The 19,729-nt window shown below is 35.0% G+C and overlaps 2 protein-coding genes across 2 annotated transcripts; both read left to right on the forward strand.

Annotated features, from left to right (window-relative positions):
* The first annotated feature begins 386 nt into the window (after positions 1–386).
* LOC122317419 (alpha-mannosidase) lies at positions 387–12,845 on the forward strand. Its single transcript, XM_043134510.1, has 29 exons — positions 387–874; positions 992–1,075; positions 1,866–1,954; positions 2,036–2,210; positions 2,429–2,548; positions 2,630–2,716; positions 2,818–2,889; positions 3,578–3,691; positions 4,637–4,737; positions 4,836–4,929; positions 5,240–5,407; positions 5,587–5,676; positions 5,857–5,922; positions 6,008–6,064; positions 6,659–6,878; positions 7,120–7,256; positions 7,952–8,014; positions 8,100–8,159; positions 8,441–8,512; positions 8,898–8,945; positions 9,120–9,239; positions 9,976–10,041; positions 10,651–10,763; positions 10,869–10,953; positions 11,325–11,435; positions 11,504–11,599; positions 11,886–11,933; positions 12,145–12,213; positions 12,492–12,845. Exons 1-29 carry the CDS (start codon positions 659–661, stop codon positions 12,678–12,680), a joined length of 3,030 nt encoding a protein of 1,009 aa, XP_042990444.1. The 5' UTR covers positions 387–658; the 3' UTR covers positions 12,681–12,845.
* Positions 12,846–13,270: 425 nt separating this feature from the next.
* Positions 13,271–17,501, forward strand: LOC122317177 (protein EARLY-RESPONSIVE TO DEHYDRATION 7, chloroplastic-like). The gene is made up of 4 exons (XM_043134132.1): positions 13,271–14,310; positions 14,560–14,726; positions 16,589–16,673; positions 17,001–17,501. Exons 1-4 carry the CDS (start codon positions 13,364–13,366, stop codon positions 17,191–17,193), a joined length of 1,392 nt encoding a protein of 463 aa, XP_042990066.1. The 5' UTR covers positions 13,271–13,363; the 3' UTR covers positions 17,194–17,501.
* The last annotated feature ends 2,228 nt before the right edge of the window (positions 17,502–19,729 follow it).

Genomic DNA, 19,729 nt, shown 5'->3' on the forward strand with positions numbered 1-19,729 from the left:
TCATGAAGTGCGTAAGTATCGTGTATTTTTTTTTTTAAAAAATTAATAAATATATAACCCACATGAAAAATTTTATTTTTTTAAATTGTGAACTTTATTATTTTTTAAAAAGAGTGCGAAACACTTGTATAATTTATGGCTATATTATAAAATATTTTTTAATAGATGCAATGCAACTTGATGAAATCGAAAAAATTAAGGTTTTATTTAGAGATTTTTTACTTAACAAAGCATTATTGATCCTGACCGTTCGATTGATCTCACATAACGCTTCAATAGTACATCGGACGGTCACAGTTGGTCGTAAATATAAGCATGACCTTATGGCATCACCCTACGTTTAAAGTTTCCTCACCGCTCCTAAAATGTCGACATTTTTCACTTGTGCAGCTCCTGGCCAACTCTGCAATGGAGACCCATTCGTCAACCTGTAGAAGGGTCCCTACTCTCTCCATTTTAAAATTCCAGCAATAACCCTAGGCCGGCCAGCCAATAGCATAGGAGAAACCGAGGTCCATTTTTGTCCATTCCTCGAACTCCAAGTCTCCATCCTCACAACCTTCGGTTTCCATAAATCAAGGAGTAGCGGGACAAAGAAAACCGAGCAGAGGCTACTGGTCTGAGGGAATTCACTTCAAGGGTTTTTTTGGTTCGGGAGATGGAAAAGCTAGCTACTTCAGCGTCAGCTTTTCTTTGTGGGTCTCTTCTTCTTTGTTTTTATGGAACAGTGAGTGGCGCTTACGTGAAGTACAACACTGGAGCGGGTGTTGTGCCAGGGAAACTGAATGTTCATTTGGTTGCGCATTCCCATGACGATGTCGGATGGTTGAAGACTGTTGATCAGTACTATGTTGGATCAAACAACAGTATCCAGGTCATTATTATACAACAGCACCCACACAAACACACACACGTTGTGTGTAGGTATATATAGGATGAGATTTTGGAGTACAGGGAGGTGATGAATAATATCTTGTTTTTTATGTTGTAGGGGGCTTGCGTGGAGAATGTGCTGGATTCGGTTGTGGAAGCTTTGCTGCGTGATCCTAATAGGAAGTTTGTGTTTGTGGAAATGGTAAGGCTCTTATCTGACTTGCGAGGCTCTTGAAGTTCTGATATTCAGTATATGTGAGATGCGAAGGTTTGGTTTCGATTTTCCAAATCTGCTAATTCATGAGATGGCACTCATTTATTTTTAGTGATGGGATAAGTTGAGATTAAAGTTAAAAGTTAAATAACATATTATTAGAATATATTCTTTTAATATTATTTTTGTATTAGATAAGATAAAATGAGATGAGATGAAAAGTTTTGTGAAAGTGAACATTAATGTTATTTGGTTTGACATTTCAATAGGTCAACTTAACAGCATGATGTTCTTGATGAAGTTTAAGATATGTTGATATATGATTTGCTACGTAATTGGGATGTTGATTAGTTTCGAATTCTGTGATCAATGAGTAGAATAAGGAATAATATTTGTATTGAGGTTTGATGTTCGGTTGGAACTAAATGCGAGGGAGTTTGGTTTAGTTTTGATTTTTAGAATTGACTAATGATTTCAGTTCTTGCTCAGGAAAAACATAATAATAACTTTAATAACACGTTGATCTTAAATAAATTTATGATATAACGATCCGTAACTTGCAACGTTATATGATGGTGATTAATTTTGAATTTTGTGTTTAATCATGTTTTCAATATGAATTGATCTTCCATAAATTTGTAATCAAACTCTTAAATTCGTAGAAATGTAAACCTCTTTCTATTTTACATGACATTATGTTTGTGACAGCTGTTTGATATAAAATAATATTGCTGTTTTCACATTTTTGTTTACTAACAGAGTTTAGCATGAATGATAGGCGTTTTTCCAACGATGGTGGGTAGAACAAAGTGTGGAAACACAAGGAATAGTGAGAAAACTTGTAGATGCAGGACAATTGGAATTCATGTAAGCTTTTAGCTAGCAACTTGTATAGTTCATTCGTGTCTTTGATGCATGAATGTTAAACATTTTTGCTTCCATTTGCAGAAATGGTGGTTGGTGTATGCATGATGAAGCAACATGCCATTACATAGACATGATTGACCAAACAACTTTAGGTCATCAGGCGATAAAGGAGCAGTTCAACAAAACTCCTCGCGCTGGATGGCAAATTGATCCGTTTGGACACTCCGCCGTGCAAGCTTACCTTCTTGGGGCTGAGGTACACTGTTAATTGAGTGATTAATTCATTATGTGTGTATATGATACTGTTCATAATCTTTTTTATGAACTCCATTTACTGTCTTTGTTTCAACGTATGTCTTTTCTCTGGCTACTACTTCAGTTGCAAAATCTTTCATTTTATTAAGATGTTTTCCATTCGCTGCTGTGACAATCTGGATAAGAACTGAGACATTTGATTGTTACACTTCCCTGTAGCTTGGATTCGATTCTGTACATTTTGCAAGAATAGATTATCAAGACAGAGCAAAACGGAAGAATGACAAATCTCTTGAAGTTATATGGCGTGCTTCCAAAACTTTTGGTTCTACATCCCAGGTTTGGTATTGCAATTACTGTGCTTTTACCATTCCTTTTTAGAAAGGTCTTCTGAGCTCACCGATTACTTGGCCCATGCAGATCTTTGCCAATGCATTTCCAGTTCATTATAGCCCCCCACATGGTTTCCATTTTGAAGTGAATGATGATGACTTCATGCCCGTTCAGGTTCAAATATTTCTAAAAGGACAATTTTTCTAAGCATTCTCTGGATGTTTGATATTCTTGTTGAGTGTATCACCTTAATCCGCTACAAATTGACACTGCAGGATGATCCTTTACTATATGACTACAATGTTCAACAGCGGGTTAATGATTTTCTTAATGCTGCAAAAATTCAAGTAAGCTAGAGCACTCTGAATGGCTTTTGTATTATACAAAAAATGTAAATTATTTGTAGAATTGCTCTAAAAAAGAGTTCCATCCCATTATGTAAAATGAAATGTAAAATAATTTTGCTACAGTAACCCGTTAGATGTAGCTGGTACTGTTCATCTTCTAAATATTTTATTATTATTTATATTTCATTTATTTCATCATTATCTTTTAGTTTGATTTTTACCATGTAAGCAAATTCTTTTTATTGTTCATCATTTAAAACACTCATATTTAATTTTCTTCTAAAAAAATATCTTGAAAATATTTTTAAACTAATTTTTTCATATTTTGATTTTATTTTTAAGTTTTATTTGGCTTATATATTTTTGTTTTACTTGTATAGGACTGAATTATTTTATATTGTATATAAAAAATATATATATGAATATTGTAAATTTATTGATAGAAAGGAAATATTTAAATAGAACAAAAAAAAATTATTTAAATAATATGAAAACTAATAGATAAGCTGATGGATGATATATTGTAAAAGTTAATATGTAAAATAGAAAAAATAAGTTTTGATAATACATTTTAAAGGATAGGATGAAAAATCTATTGGGAGTACTCACCGCGTATTTTTTCTTTTAAAAATGATTATTTACCTCAAAGTTCTAAATAAAAATTACTGTGAGCATCCATTCTGTGCAGGCAAATGTGACTAGGACAAGCCATATAATGTGGACAATGGGTGATGACTTTCAGTACCAATATGCCGAGTCTTGGTTCAAGCAAATGGACAAATTGATTCACTATGTTAACAAGGTAGGGAATTAATGAGACAATCAATGCATTTGCCGGCAATTGATTTCAAAGTTATATAGCATCTGAGCTAATTTCCCTTTGTTTTGAGGCTTGAAAATGGCTCGGCTCTAATTTAGGATGTGGGTATTTTGTTATGGTGTAAAAATTTACAATAGCTCCCTATATGGCGAGGCTTGTCCCCTCTCCCCATAACGTCAAATCTATACCAGACGGTTAGATGACTTCTTTGAAAACTTACTGATGTAATGCCCCTGTTTGGACAGTAGCTTCGAGAAAGGTTGACCATTTATGTGTATTTTTCCACAAATTTATGCTTGGTGTTTGGATGATGACCTAGATATATTACTAGATTTTAACATGATTTGATTCTCGTCATGAAATACAGCTACTAGATGATTCTCTACAATGGCTCTAACGAAAGGTTGAGGATTTAAGTTGTGGAATTAAGTTTCTTTCTCCACAAATTTTTGTAATATTTCCCAGTAGAGACTAACACAGTGGATTTAGATTGTTCTTGGAATTGGTGCCTCATGTCCTGAACTGAAAACTTATTTTTTGTGTTGGTATGCCAATTAATGGGACATTAGGTTGGTGTTTTAAGGATACTTTGATTTCCTAACATGATTCTTGAATAGGATGTTTTTTTATTTTTTATTTTTTTAGTGATGCATCTTCTAAATTAAAATTTGATTATCAACTCTATTTAATACCATCACCTAGTCATTATATTATCTACTCTTTAAGAGGTTTCTCAAATTCTTCTCATGCGTCTTTAGCTTTTAGTTTTATTATTGAAATCTCATGCTTCTTTTCTTGGCCTTTGTGATTTAACTGGTTTAGATTATTAATTATTTTTTAAAATTACCCTTTTTCTTTTTTAGTTGTTTAATACATTTTCTTTTCTGTTCCAAATAATGCATTTACAAGTGTGTCTAATTTTCTCAGGACGGTCAAGTTAATGCATTGTATTCTACACCATCAATCTATACTGATGCAAAAAATGCAGGAAATGAATCATGGCCTCTGAAAACTGATGACTATTTCCCGTAATTCCCAAGTTTTTTTCTCCTACCTTTTGTTGATGAGGTAACACTTATTGACTTTATCCATTGCGTTAATAAGCTTGCTTGGTGCTTGCTGACAGGTATGCAGATAGGGCAAATTCTTACTGGACTGGATTTTTCACTAGCCGACCAGCCTTGAAGAGATATGTCCGAGTGCTGAGTGGTTATTATTTGGTATGAAATCATTGTAACTCTGCCTTCGTGCTTATGTTCAATTAGGACAAGATTGAGAGTGGCTCTTTCCCTCCATATTTGTGTGCTTGGACACAAAGGACCTAGCATTTCATGCAACCTTCCTGGAAGATGCTAGTTCCATCTTGGTATTTTTTCACAGAAGTTTGTGAACAAAGATACCTAGAACTCCTTGAGTAACACAAGGATATATGCCATGCAGAGGAATTATCCTATCAACAATGGGTGGAGCTTTCAATGAAAATTTTGAACTATAAACATCAATGAAGTTAATTTCCTTTTGCATAAATAGGCAGTGCGTCAACTGGAATTTTTGGCTGGAAAAAGATCCAAGGGTCCTAACACTTTCAGCCTGGGAGATGCTTTAGGAACTGCACAGCACCACGATGCCGTCACTGGCACTGCTAAACAGCATACAACAAATGACTATGCAAGACGTTTGGCCCTTGGGGCCTCTGAGGTAGATTGCTAATCTTCATTTGATTTTGACCAGCTTTATTTTAGTCTTTTCAGCATTCATATTGCATGATAGATCTCACTATTATAGACCCAACAATTGATCACTTTTGCACCTAAATAATTTTTCCTCAAAAGTCAATAAAAAGTCTCTTATGCAAATATCCTATATACTTTTGATAGGCAGAAGCTGTTGCAAATGCTGCCCTTTCATGCCTTGCTAAAAACAAATCAAGAGATGAATGTGTGGAGACTGCAATTACATTAAGTCAGGTAAAGTTTTGATGTTTTTCCTAGGACTTTTGATGCTATTTATATATTCAATGACTTTATTTTGATTATACTTTTAGACATCATTTTTATGAGTGCAAAACCAGTCCGGTTGCTCACCCCCTAGTACTTTTTTTTTTCTTTGGTTTATTTTCCTGCTCTACTTCCTTTACTGTTGAACAGTGTCAACTACTCAATATCAGTTTCTGCCCACCGACAGAGGGAGATATACCAGAAGGGAAGAGTTTGGTAATCTTTTTTATCTTTCTAACTTTGGTTTTAGTTACTACTTTGTTGGGACATCTACTCATGATGCATGAATGATTGTGTTCAGGTTATAGTGGCATATAATCCTCTTGGATGGAACCGTACTGATGTTATTAAGATACCGGTGAGTAATATTCTTCTTCAATTTAAAAGGATCCACCACTTGTTATAAAAAATAATAATAATAAATAAATAAATAAATAAATAAAAGGATCCACCACCCTAGAATACAAAATGTATACAAGAATCCTTCTTTTATACTTCTTTGAAACAAATAAATGACTCACTACCCAACCATACAAGAGAGGAAAATGAATGCAAAATGAATCAATAAAGTCCTCAAAAAGTATCTACATTTCAAGAATATGAGTCTGGCTTCCATGCACAAAATTAATAAATTACCATACTTTATCAAGGCCATGTTATCAAATATAGTTTCTTTCTATTATTTTGAGTAGTCTCGTTATGATGCATTAAGAGTTTTGCAGAAATTTGCGGCAAAAATAATTTATTTCCATCATTTTGTTGCATATTTTAAATAATACAGTTTTTGAGTGTCTGCTATGTTGATGTATCTGCTTCTAGTGTCTAATGCTTTATTGAAATGAGAATCTTGAGTGTTTGGTACTCAATGTGCATCCTTTTTCATCCTGTAAATGTGCAAATAGATAAGGTATATAGTCTTCAGTGTGATCTGAAAGTTCACAATAACTATCAGGTTCCCGACGCCAATCTTGTTGTGCAAGATTCTTCAGGCAATACCATTGAGGCACAATATATCAGTTTAGATAACGTTACAATCAACTTAAGAAACTTCTATACAATGGCCTATTTGGGACAGTCTCCAAAACAAGTCCCTAAGTACTGGCTTCTCTTTCAAGCATCAGTGCCGCCGCTTGGCTGGAACACGTACTTCATTTCAAAAGCATCTGCCAAAGGTAGTTGTCTTATTTCTTTTCTCCTTCTAGGCATTGCTCATTCTTGAATGCCATTTGATTTCTCTCTCACAGGGTATTTTAGTTCTTTTTATTTTTATTGCATGAGCGTCAGTTGTTGTACCCTGTGAACCTTGCTTAGCATTGTGGCTTGATATGATTAGTGGCAAAACCAAATGATACTGATGCTGAATGGAACTTACTTTATTTAATATTCTTTCATTTGCAATTCAACATGTTGCAGGGACAAGCAAAAATGGATTTATCTCCATGATGGACAGTCCACAGAATGAGACCATTGAAATTGGACCTGGAAATCTGAAGATGTCCTTTTCTTTGACTTCTGGACAACTCAAACGTATTTACAATACTAAAACGGGGGTCAGTTTTTCACATTTCATAGATGGCAGCCTCGAAATTGGATGGTATTGGTTGAACCAGTTGATATGCATTACAAAAAGCACACCAAATGATGGAGACCACAGATTTTTGTCGCATCTTAGTAAACAATATTTTTAAGATTTATAGACAGCCCATAAAGAGGAGTAAGTTAATATGTGCATATGTAGGAAGCTAATTTTGTCTCTGACACTATCCTTAGAGTGATCCATCTAATACATTTGTATGTGTTCGGTTTAGATGAGGAACTTGGTTTGTCAAGGGAAGCACTGTGGTTGACATCTTAACCTGGCTGCAACTTTGTAAAATTATTTTTAGAAACCTTACAGAAATACTGATTCTGGGTTGTTAAGACCCACTTTACCTTCTGGTCTTTTTAGAGAGTGGGATTGTCCTTTCTGGTTTGGTCAGTTTTTTAAGGTGGTGACCATCTGACTCACAGCAAGATTATTATGTTTTAGCATTAACTGCATTTTGATTGTACATGACGATCCACGTATTCAACTTTTATCACTATCTAGGCAAGCTAGTATCTTATATGCCTTGAGGGGAATTCGTAGATTGTTCACTTGCTTTTGGCGTACCATTTTCCACCTAAATGGTTTTTTTTTTTTTTCCACCTAAATGTTTTTTTTTTTCCTTCTTTCTACTAACACAGATGATATTGTTGTTGCCAGGTTGATTTACCAATACAGCAGAGCTATCTCTGGTATGGTTCAAGTTCAGGTGACGATGGCCAGGTTCGCAATTTTTTTGCTCAGTTAGAACCCACTTTATGAATGTGTGCAGTGCCTGCTGACATGTCAGTTATGTGATTCTCTACAGGCATCTGGTGCATATATTTTTCGGCCTAATGGTTCCCCTCCAAATATAGTATCAAGATCAGTAAGCCATTCTTCCCCTTGCCACTCACATGCTCGCCAAATGTCTGACCACTGATTAGTGGTCCATAACACCAATTTTATTAAAAAGAGAGTTGAAAATGAATAGCCTACTTAACTTACCTCAACTAATTTTGTACCAACTATTGGGGTTCTCACACTTATCCTTGATGCTATTCTACTTTTATCCTGAGAACCTTGTCTCTTCAGACAGCTATCTCTGTTGATAGTATCTGTTATTTATGGTTTCCACTATTTTCTAAGAGTGTTTTTAATACGATGTAGGTGCCCTTGAAGGTCGTTCGTGGACCACTGCTCGACGAGGTTCACCAACAGTTTGATTCATGGATCTACCAGGTCATCAATTTGTTTAAAAGTCAAGTTTGTTGGGTCCAAATTGTTGTGGGTAAAAAGAGCCCACGGTTGCCTATTTAGTTGTTATGGTGGCTGTGCTCCTCTCCTTGTTTTAGAAAGTTTCATATTGGACTAGACATGCACACACTGTAGCTTTATCTATGTATTATCCCTTCAATATACTTGCATGACTGTTGCATATCAATATGGGATGTAGCACAAGTCTCCTTCCCACCATAATCTCTATATATTAAAGATGCTGCAAAAGTGAGCTGTATATAATAATTCAATCTTGATAGTGTTGTCATCATTTTTTTTTCATAATTCAATGGTTTGAACTCTCGATTTTCTTTTTGCTTATCCTTATATTTTCTTTGCTTTTTAGTAGGTTACCAGACTATACAGGGACAAAGAGCATGCAGAAGTTGAATTCACAGTGAGTCACAGTACCTGGTTTTTCTTCTTTTATTTATTTATTTATTTATTCATTTCCTTAGATAGAAGAAATAACTTACTTATATAGATTATAAGTGATCAATTAATGCTCTCTATTCTCTACATATAGAAATTCTAGCTCAAATTTAGCGGTTTTGATCAATTTTATTTGCAGATTGGTCCAATTCCCTTGGAAGATGGCATTGGTAAAGAAGTCATCACACGAATGACAGCTAATATGGCCACAGACAAGGTGTTTTATACTGATTCTAATGGAAGAGACTTTCTGAAACGGGTTAGTCTCACACACCTCTTTACACATAAGAAAATTTTAGAAAGAGTTTTTTTGCTACTTGCAAGCCTGGTGTGCCAGCACACCACTTCAATGGTTTTGTTGGGTGTCAAAAAGCAGGCTCGCAGGTAGACTGTCTTTTAGAAATCCTTCACGAAAATTTATATTTCCTGGGTAGAAAAATTTAAATCCCAAGTCATAGATTTTCTTTAAATTTGTTGTATTTGCTGGTTTAACTTCAATCCAGCGACAAGAATTTAATTCTCTTTTTCAAAATTAAGTTTGATAGTAGAAAATTTATTCTCCACACATGGAGTCATCTGTTCTTGGTGGTTTGTGTGCAAATCATGGAACAACCTAAACTGTTTAATTCCAATCCTCTTGGGGGGCTTATCATTCTTCTAAATGAGGTGCTTACTGTCAACTGTCCCATTAAGAATTTGAAGAGTTGGTGGATGGAGATATGTCCCTCAAAACTAAATCAATCGAGATATATGGTTGTTTAAAAGACCTGTGTTATCATCGTTGTAGCATACTTCAACAGAAAGTCTTTGCAGTCTATTCTCTTCTTTCTATCTTTCTTGCTTTTCTTCTTTTTTTTTTTTTTTTTTTTTTTTTTGGGTTTTCCAACGTCGTTTGATTGTAAAATATCACAAGTATTGCCCCTTTAAGGGAGTTTCATTCCCAATGAATGATTCTTGTAGTACTGACTTGAAATTTTGTGATTGTGATTTTGCAGGTTCGTGATTATAGAGCAGACTGGCCGCTTACAGTTACCCAACCTGTAGCAGGAAACTATTATCCAGTAATTTTCTTAATACTTATTGGACTGCTCTTAAGCACATATATGCACAACCACTTGCACCACTAGATTATTTCACGTGCTAATGTGTTCAAGAGAAAAGAAACCAGCATGGATGAATTCGGCCCACCTTATTGGTGGTAACTGGAGTTTACACACCCAAATACAATGGTAAACAAAATAATAGATCTTTTTCATTTTTTATATGAACATTCACCAAAAACGATATGATTAGGATTTGTACCTCAACCTTGCAGTTAAACAAGGTTTTCTACCAAAGGAAAACTGTAGATCTGCTCAAAATAACCAAGAGATCTTCTGACTAATTTATGCTAGATGTAATCATGCTGTGATCTTTAAGTGTATGGTGTGTAGATTTTCATGACTATATTATCAAACATGATCAACCCTGGGTACTCTTTCACTTTTGCAAGCTGAAGGAGTCAAGGATATATTTAAAGGATGTAGCAGTATAGAACAATGCTTGTATGCTGGCCCTTCAAAAACTCATTATTAGAGTTTTTCCTTAAGTTACGAAAAAGTTCTCATTGTGCTCGATGACTTCAAAATAAACTTATTTCGGGTAATAACAGTCTTCTTTTTCCTTTACAGCTTAATCTTGGAATTTATACAATGGATAAAAAATCAGAACTCTCTGTCTTGGTTGACCGTGCAACTGGTGGAGCCAGCATTGAGGATGGAGAAGTAGAGCTAATGCTCCATAGGTTCAAATTTCTCCTTTTTGTTTTGCTGTTTAACATTTGGGTTAAAAAGATGCTTTATATTTGATTTTGGCATGCTAAGCTGATTGCCCTTTCTCTATACATAAGGCGTATGCTCCATGATGACTCTAGAGGAGTGGGTGAAGCATTGAACGAAAGCGTGTGCGTTAACAAAACATGTGAAGGATTAACTGTAAGATATCACATAGCCACAATAGCTTATGCTCTAGATATCGTAATTGCATTTTCTCATATATGTAAATATCTGCAAGAAGTTTCCATTTTCAACTCAATTAATTTTGGTGCATGCCGGCCTTACAGTATTAAGTTTTTTCAATGGCTTAAAACTTTGAACAAGTAATCGTGCTTTCCAGCCACTTCCTTCTGCTCTTGATTGCAGAGTTATTAATTGCAAGGTACAACTGGCCATGGCTTGCTGAAATCAATGATCCAGCAAACAGCAATAGATAAATGACCATATATGAAGTGCTTCAAAGATATAGAATGCCTTGTTTGACATATTGAATTTTCCTGATTCTTTCTTGTGTTATATCCTTCATCCAGGTTCGGGGTAATTATTATATTAGCATTAACCAGCTAGGGGCTGGAGCACGCTGGCGCCGAACAACCGGCCAAGAAGTTTACTCACCTTTTGTTTTAGCTTTCGCACATGAGGTATGGCTTAAATGCAGTAACAGTCTATCATCATAGCCACTAACATACTAATATAAGTAGTTTTTCAGAAGTTGGAGGACTGGACAGCATCTCATTTGACAAAAGCAACTTCCATAGATCCAAACTACAGTTTGCCTATCAATGTTGCTTTGATTACTCTTCAGGTGACTGTGTTTCGTCAATTTAGAATAAATTTAGAGTTTGCTTCTCTCTTATTAAACCACCACTTATCCTTTCGCATGTGGGCTAGGCTCTCATTAATAAGTAGGCCTAACACGTAAAATATTTAATTAAATTTCATGAAGTATGGAGTCCATGTTTGAACTTAGGATCTATATTTTGATACCATATTAAACCATCACTGATCCCAAAAGTTTTAAGCGGATAAGAAGTAGATTTAATTATTTCTCTTATATTCTAACATATCTCTCTCTAACACCAATGTTTTAGGAGTTGGATAATGGAAGTGTGCTCCTTCGTCTGGCACATCTTTACGAGGTAAAAGATAACATGTATTATGCTCTTCTTCATATCCCCATTGAGATGAACCAAATAAGAATTTCTTATCCTCTTATTTCTTATCCCATGTCTGATGTCAACATGATCATCCAAAAGTTAAAATGAAAAAATTCTTTCCCTCACCACCTTATTAAGCCAAAAAAAAACAAACAAGTTCTTATCACTTCTTTCATGTTGTGGATGTAATTAGGCGGGTGAAGATACCGAGTATTCAAAATTGGCTATGGTTGAATTGAAGATGATGTTTCCAGCAAAAACGGTTTGTCTGCCTTCTTCCTGGTGTTACTGCACTGTTTTTCTCTTTAACCCTGAACTGGTGCATGCTATATATTAATTCCCAATGCTCTATAGAAAGAGGATGATGGCATGGAAAGTTGAGGGAATCCATAGACAAGCATGAAAACTTCTCATTACTAAAAACTCTTCAGGAACCAAAAAAAAAAAAAAAAAAAGATGGATGGCAAAGCTGATCTGGTAGCTAGAGCCATGTTATTCTTCTTAAATCTCAATGTGACGATTTGTGTCTCTGAACCTCAGATAAAAGAAGTGAAGGAAATGAGCTTGTCAGCAAACCAAGAGAAGTCAGAGATAAAGAGGATGGCATGGAAAGTTGAGGGAAACAACAGACAAGAACCTACCCCAATTAGAGGTGGTCCAATCAATGATTCAACTCTTGTCGTTGAGCTTGGTCCTATGGAAGTTCGCACTCTCTTGTTGAAGTTTTAGGAGTTGTCTTTATTTATTCTTTTGGACAGGACACAGCAATATATGTTTCTTGTGGCAGATAAAATAAATTAAAAAAATGTCTCTTATGTCAGATGTTTCTGCACGTCTGTCTATTTGTTCAATGTAAAAGATGGTCATCAATATTACTGTCGAATTTCAACCAAACAAGCTCTCAACATAATTTTTCCGAGAAATAATCTAGCCAAAAAAGAATTATAAAAAGTAATTCTACAAACTGATATGGTTTGATGTGATTTGTTAGATTATAAAGTTATTTTTATTGTAAATCAGATTTAACAGATCAAATGAAATCATGTCAATTAATAAAATTATTTTGTATAATTTTTTTGTGTATGTAGTAATACTTATTTTTTCTTCAAGATTTTTTTATTGTTTTTTATATTTTAATTAATAAATATTTAAATTATAAATTTTTTTTATAAAAATAAATATACAAACTTTGATAAATGATGTGAAGTTGTTATATTTTTTATTGATAGTTTTTTGCCTTCGAGGTTATTATGGTCCAAAAGAAAAGTCGATGTTGTTCGTGCGGTTTCCGCGCGGGAAGTAGCTGAAGTAGTTAAAGCGGTTGTAGTCATGGTCTGAGGAAGAACCTGTTTGGTTTCGACACGTTTCCTTGTGGATATTTATTTTTCTCGTAACAGTAACAGGCATCAACAATGGCTACCCAAAACCCAAACCCTAAAACTCCGATCTACCCGGAAGTGATTCAATCAAACCTCAACGCCCCCTCAAACCCTAATGCTTCCTCCTCCTCCTCCTCCAGTCTCTACCCCTCCATTGACATGCGAGACCTCGTTGAAAACCTTTTTCCCTATGAACCCCAAAATCCTAGCCCTAACAGCCACGAATACCCCTCGGCCCCGCCCGAGGCTGCCGAGGAGGTCCTGATCAAAGTCCCTGGCGCTATTCTCAACCTTATAGACAAGCACTACAGCGTCGAGCTCGCCTGCGGCGACCTTACCGTTGTAAGTATACGGCAGGGAGTGAACGCTGTTGTCGTCCTCGCACGCGTCGCTGACGAGATCCAATGGCCGTTGGCCAAGGACGAGGCTGCCGTCAAGCTCGACGACTCGCATTACTTCTTCTCGTTCCGCGTGCCCAAGGAGCATCACTCTGGGTCCGATTCGAGCGACGAGGAAGACAATCGACATGGGACTGACTCCGATGATTTCTTGAGTTACGGATTGACGATCGCTTCCAAGGGGCAAGAGGGTCTGATTAGAGAGCTGGATGGAATTTTGCAGAATTACAGTTGCTTCTCGGTGCAGAAGGTTTCCAAGAATGCGAGTATTAAGAAGGGGGAAGCATTGGACGGGTCAATGGCAAAGGAGATTTCTCCAGCGGATTTGAAGTCGGAGAAGAAGGTTCTCATGGAGAAGCAGTGCGCAGCGTACTGGACGACGCTAGCTCCGAATGTGGAGGACTACAGTGGGATGGCCGCGAAGATTATTGCTGCAGGTTCAGGAAAGCTGATCAAGGGGATATTGTGGTGCGGGGATGTTACGGTGGAGAGATTGAAGTTTGGAAATGAGGTCATGAAGAAAAGGTTGTCTCCGTGTTCCAATTCGGAGATTGATCCCAAAACCTTAAAGCGGATTAAAAGGTACAACTTAAAATTCTTTTTTTTTTTCTTTTTATGGTGTTGCTTTCACATTGGAAATTTGTTTCTTTAATGATGGTTTTGAAATTTAGATGGCATATGTTGAAATTAAGGGGCTGCACTAAGAAGTCTTTACAAGTTGATTGAAATGAAAATGGGAGCTATGTCTTAACTAGTTGGCAAGTTTTTGTCATTGCAATGGTTATACATTTTGAGCCAAGGTCTAAACAGTTTTACTTGACTATTATGTAGGGTTAAGAGGGTGACTAAAATGACGGAGAAAGTTGCAAATGGAGTCCTCTCTGGTGTTGTTAAAGTCTCTGGACTTCTTACAGGTTCAGTTGCAAATTCGAAAGTGGGCAAGAAGTTTTTTAGCCTATTGCCTGGGGAGATTGTTCTTGCATCCCTGGATGGATTTAGTATGTTGATCATCTTGAGCCCTTTATTTTATATTCCTGAGTGCCATTTTTACTTTCTAGTGCAGTTTCTTATTTAGAAGTTCAGATATAGTTGCATAGATTGTGAAATTGTGCAACCCCTGTTTATGGTAATATATATATTTTTTTACAGGTAATAGATAATATGGTAATATGGTACTATATAATATACAACATTAATATGCAATGTCCTCATCATTGCTTCCTGTTTGATTTCCATCAGACGAGATATCAAAAGTGTGCGATTATAGAGAGAAAGAAAGGAGAGAGGGGTTGGAGCAGGGGATGCTCAGTACAAATCAAAATGCAGTCTTTCTAATCTTGGTAAACAATATAATGAATGTTTATGTAAAACATTCTAATTTTTTATTTATATTACTATTTTACTTTTACTTATAAAAAGAAGTTTTATTTATATTACTATTTTATCATCCCGAATGTTAAAAACACATTAATTTTTTTATGATAGAAACTCTTGAGTAAGTTTTTGTATTCAAGTTTAATAAAAAAAAAAAATTGTGTTCAAGTTTTGTTCATATAGACCAATCAACTAATCTTTTAGAATATTTTGAAGACTGAGAAAAGAGTTCTTATTTGATCATCATTAGATAATTCTAATTTGAAAAAAAAAAAACTACTTAAGAAACTAAGCACGGTCTTTATATATTGTAAACTGTTCAGACCTACTTTTGATTGAAGAAATAACTTGATCTTCCATGTATATGAAGTTAAAGATTTTCAGCTCATTATGTTGTTTCGCCATCAGGTATTGAAGGGGCAAAGTGAGATCAAAGATAAATAGAACAAAGGATTGAGAATTCTGAAAGAAAATATGGAGAAAAATTAAATATAAAATAGAGTTATGGGTAAAAGGTTTAGTACTTCTAATCTTATCTTCTATTTTTTGATAAGTAAGATGTAAATTTTATTTATTCAAATGAAATAGGCATAGCCCGTGTCCACAGAGGGTATACAAAAACTTCTAATCTTATATGACCACAGTAAAGATTTCTTTCATTGTTTCATCTTCTCTTCTATCTATTTCTTTTTGTTTTCTTGTAGCAAAGAATTCTTTCATATAGTAATAATGCCTCTCTTGATTTTTATTTGTTGCCACGTTTATTTCCTGAGCTAACATTGGTTGTTTTAATTCTCTATTTTTTTTCCTTAATTGGTTCTCTTATGTTACTTATAAGCTAATTAACTCTTTTATGCTGTCTTCATTAGTTTAAAAATAACTATATTAGAAGCTTTTATTTCTTAAGGAACTTTTTAATGCTATTTTTTAGGGGATTTAATTTCTGGGGGCATTTTAATAATCTTTAGGGTATGTTTATTAGAGGGCTTTAGGAGAATAATTATCTATTGGGATCCCCCTATAATTCCTTTAAATCTCGTTTTGTTTCAAATTCAATGGTTGAGATTTTTCCACATTAGTGCTTATCACTTTCTAATTCAAGTTGATGTGATAAATGTAATAAATACTAAACATTGGAATTTGAAGATGACAAATGTTTATATGGCGAAATCTATACATACCCGGTAGAATGCCCCACGAAATCTAGGGCATGTGGATAAATCCCTTTTTAATAGGATACCCCATTGAGAAACTAATATGCTCCTTAAAAATGGATAACATCCCTCTCAAATGGGGGCACACTCTTCCCACAAGCAAGGTTCACCACCCTTCTAATTTTTTGTTTATACTAACTTTTTGCTGAGGCAAATCATCTATGTTGAAATCTCCTTTATTGAACATGTTTATTTCTTTTGGTTTTGCATTATGTTTATGTTTCTTTATTTATAACCATTAAATATTCCTGTTTCAAATTTCTTACAAATAGGCAAAGTCTGCGATGCTGTTGAAGTATCTGGAAAGAGTGTCATGTCAACTTCATCCACTGTGACAACTGAACTTGTATCCCACAGGTAAATTTCAGCATATTAAAGAGTTGAGTGAAACAGCATGTAAAAGCTCATGAACGCATTAAGAGATATATATCTGGGGACATTTGAACTTAGCAGTGCTGTAACTTCTGAGTGATTTGTGCTTGATGCTGGCATTGAGTTCAAGCTTTTTCCCCAACTTTTATCTATTTTGGTAACTTCTAATTGGGTTCTATTCTCATTATTAACAAATCGACTAATTCAGGCCTAGTTTTTATGGATTATTATGCAAGTTTACTGTTGTTGTAAGATACTGATGTGTCATTCTGCTTCTCATACCATCTAGAGTTTGAATTTGGATGCCTGCAGGTATGGGGAACAAGCAGCTCATGCAACAAGCGAAGGGCTTGATGCTGCAGGCCATGCTATGGGCACTGCATGGGCTGCTTTTAAGATCCGAAAGGCATTCAACCCTAAAAGTGTTCTTAAACCTACTACTTTGGTCAAATCGGCTGCTAAAGCTGCAGCAGCAGCAGAGAAGAAGGCCAAGAAGTCCAAGTAATTTTCCAATGGGAAATATCCCAAGTGTAGTAGAGGTTTGTCCATATACAAAGTATAGCCGGTTCTCCGATTCTTCTTCCACATCTTCTTGTATATATAAAGCATCATGTAATTGAATTCGATGTTGTTGTATGTTACCCAATATGGAGGTGTGTGAATGCTTAACCAAATTGTATTTTTTTTATTCATCTGTTCTTTCATGTACAAAGACAAATTGCTTGATGGGCTTGAATTAGCTGCTCAGGCCCCTTGTAAGATGCTTATAATATTTAACTGGCTTAGCAAGTCTTACAAAGTAGATTTCATTCATATTCTATGTAAATGGACTGCCCGTTTGGTGTCATCGTACTTCTGACACAAAGTGAATGAAAATGACTTTACATATGACTGACAAACCAATACCTTAGTGATAGATACTATTGATATTTGTGTCAGAAAAATTAGTTAGAAGCAATGGGAGGGAGGCCCAAATAAACTATAGTGTTCCTCAGATTCTTCTTCACTCTGCTTTTCCTTGTGTCAACATCAAGAAATATCCTTCTGCAGTCCATTACTTTGTTTTTGGGTCTTATTTTTCTGGGTTTACAGAGAAAAGTATTGCATTTCTCTGTAAAATATTCGAGCACCAAGATGGTGGGTAGTACAAATGTGATGTGTTTTTGTTACTTTAATTTTAAACCGCAAGCTCTCAATGGCTATGGACTCTTTAAAGTCTTGTTTATTAACGAATCAAATGTTCCTTTAATGTAAACACCTCACCATTTGCAAATGCCTGCCCTCGGTTTTTTATTCTTTGTCTGATTCTGATAACGGTCAATAATTTATAGTACCTTTTACTGATGAATTTGGGACGGCCCGATAGACTTTGTCACTTTAGTGATCTTTTCAACTCAAGATGACTCAATAACGATGCATGATAAATCCTACCTAATGTTTTTGCCGGATTCTGCACCATTACAAACATGAGACTAGAATGTAGTGGTTCGGCATTGGCATTGAGGCATATATTGACAAGGTTTGGGAAACATCCACTATCAAAGTGTACATAGAAGCTAAAATGGTAACTGATTTTTTAGCAAAGGAATGTGCTAAAAGTTAGATCATGGATTTTGATGAGAATGATGTTGGTATTGGACATTTGCGGGGTCTTTTACGGATGGACTATTTGGAATTGCCTTATTTTCATAGATAAGTCTTAGCGTCTCGATTGCTTGTATATGTTATTCTTTCGTCTCAATGAATTTTTTTTAAATAAAGGTTCTAATTATTTTTTTTAAAGAAGTACATAGATTACAAGGTAAATTAAGAGATGGAAAAAGTTAGAATAATATTATATATAGTCTTAAAATTTTAAAGTGAATAGGTTTTGTATATTTTTTTAAGCAAGATTTATTATTAAAAAAATTAAATTTTTTATTTATTCATTTAAAAAAAAAAGGTACAAAACTTAAAATTCATCATTTCTCAAAAAATTAAAATACAGCATCCCGGCCAGATGATTCAACTTTTTATCTTGGAAGTCGTTTTTTTACTTTATATACCATAGGAAAATACTAAGCATACTGCTCCCAACTCCCACCGCTATAAAAAAAAAATTATATATATATATATATATATTATTTTATATTAAGGAAATGTTTTTGAATGATGTTGTAATTTTTTTTTAAATATTTAATAATGTTAAAAAAAGTACATATAAAAAAATATTATTTTTACACTAATGGTAACTCAGCGGGGGCTGTAGTGCTGCCCTATACCGTATTGCATGGTGATGTCGACTTCCCCTCATGCCGTATTGCATTTAATTTTGTACTAGCTGTGCAGGCCTCTTGTGAATGTCGACCACTAGGATTCCTCATGTTGCACATTTACTGATCTGTACTTGCTCGGTCCAGATCCTCGGGAGGGCTTGCTTGGTCACGAACTGAACCAGGTTTGTTGCTCAGTCCGAAACCTCTAGAGGACTTGCTCAACTGGGGAGGATGTGGGATACTTGCACCTTTTTAAAGTGTGAAATCACTGTTGTGGGACCCTAGTTAAATATTATTCCCCAACTCCTAAGATTTGGAGTTGTTGTTCATGCATATTGTCCAAATCCTTTTATCATTATCAAAAGGTTTTGCAAGCCAAGCATATACAAGAGACACCTAGATATCATCGTGGGTGAAGTTTTGGGATGTGGCAAATCTTCTAGGATTGACACATCGTGCTGTTTGGACTTTTGCCTCTATGTGTGTTTAATGGATATGCCTCTGGACTCAAAAGTCTTCAAGTTGGAAGCCACATGCGATTCTCAAAATAAGTGGTCATGCAAGCATATATCTCTAAGAAGGGAAATAAGTCTTTTTTTTTTTTTTTTTTTGTCAAAGATGTCATGTTGCACTTTTGCTCCGTTATTACACATTTCTTTTTTCTTTTTCTTTTTCTTTTTTTATTTTTATTTTGGGGAGGGTGGGGAGGAGACAAAAAGAAAAGAAAAGAAAATACCTAAAACAGAACCTTGCGTAAAGAGTAGAAAGAAAAGAAAATTAAAGGAA

This window comes from Carya illinoinensis, chromosome 7 (genome assembly GCF_018687715.1).
Source record: "Carya illinoinensis cultivar Pawnee chromosome 7, C.illinoinensisPawnee_v1, whole genome shotgun sequence".
In the NCBI taxonomy this organism is placed as follows: domain Eukaryota; kingdom Viridiplantae; phylum Streptophyta; class Magnoliopsida; order Fagales; family Juglandaceae; genus Carya; species Carya illinoinensis.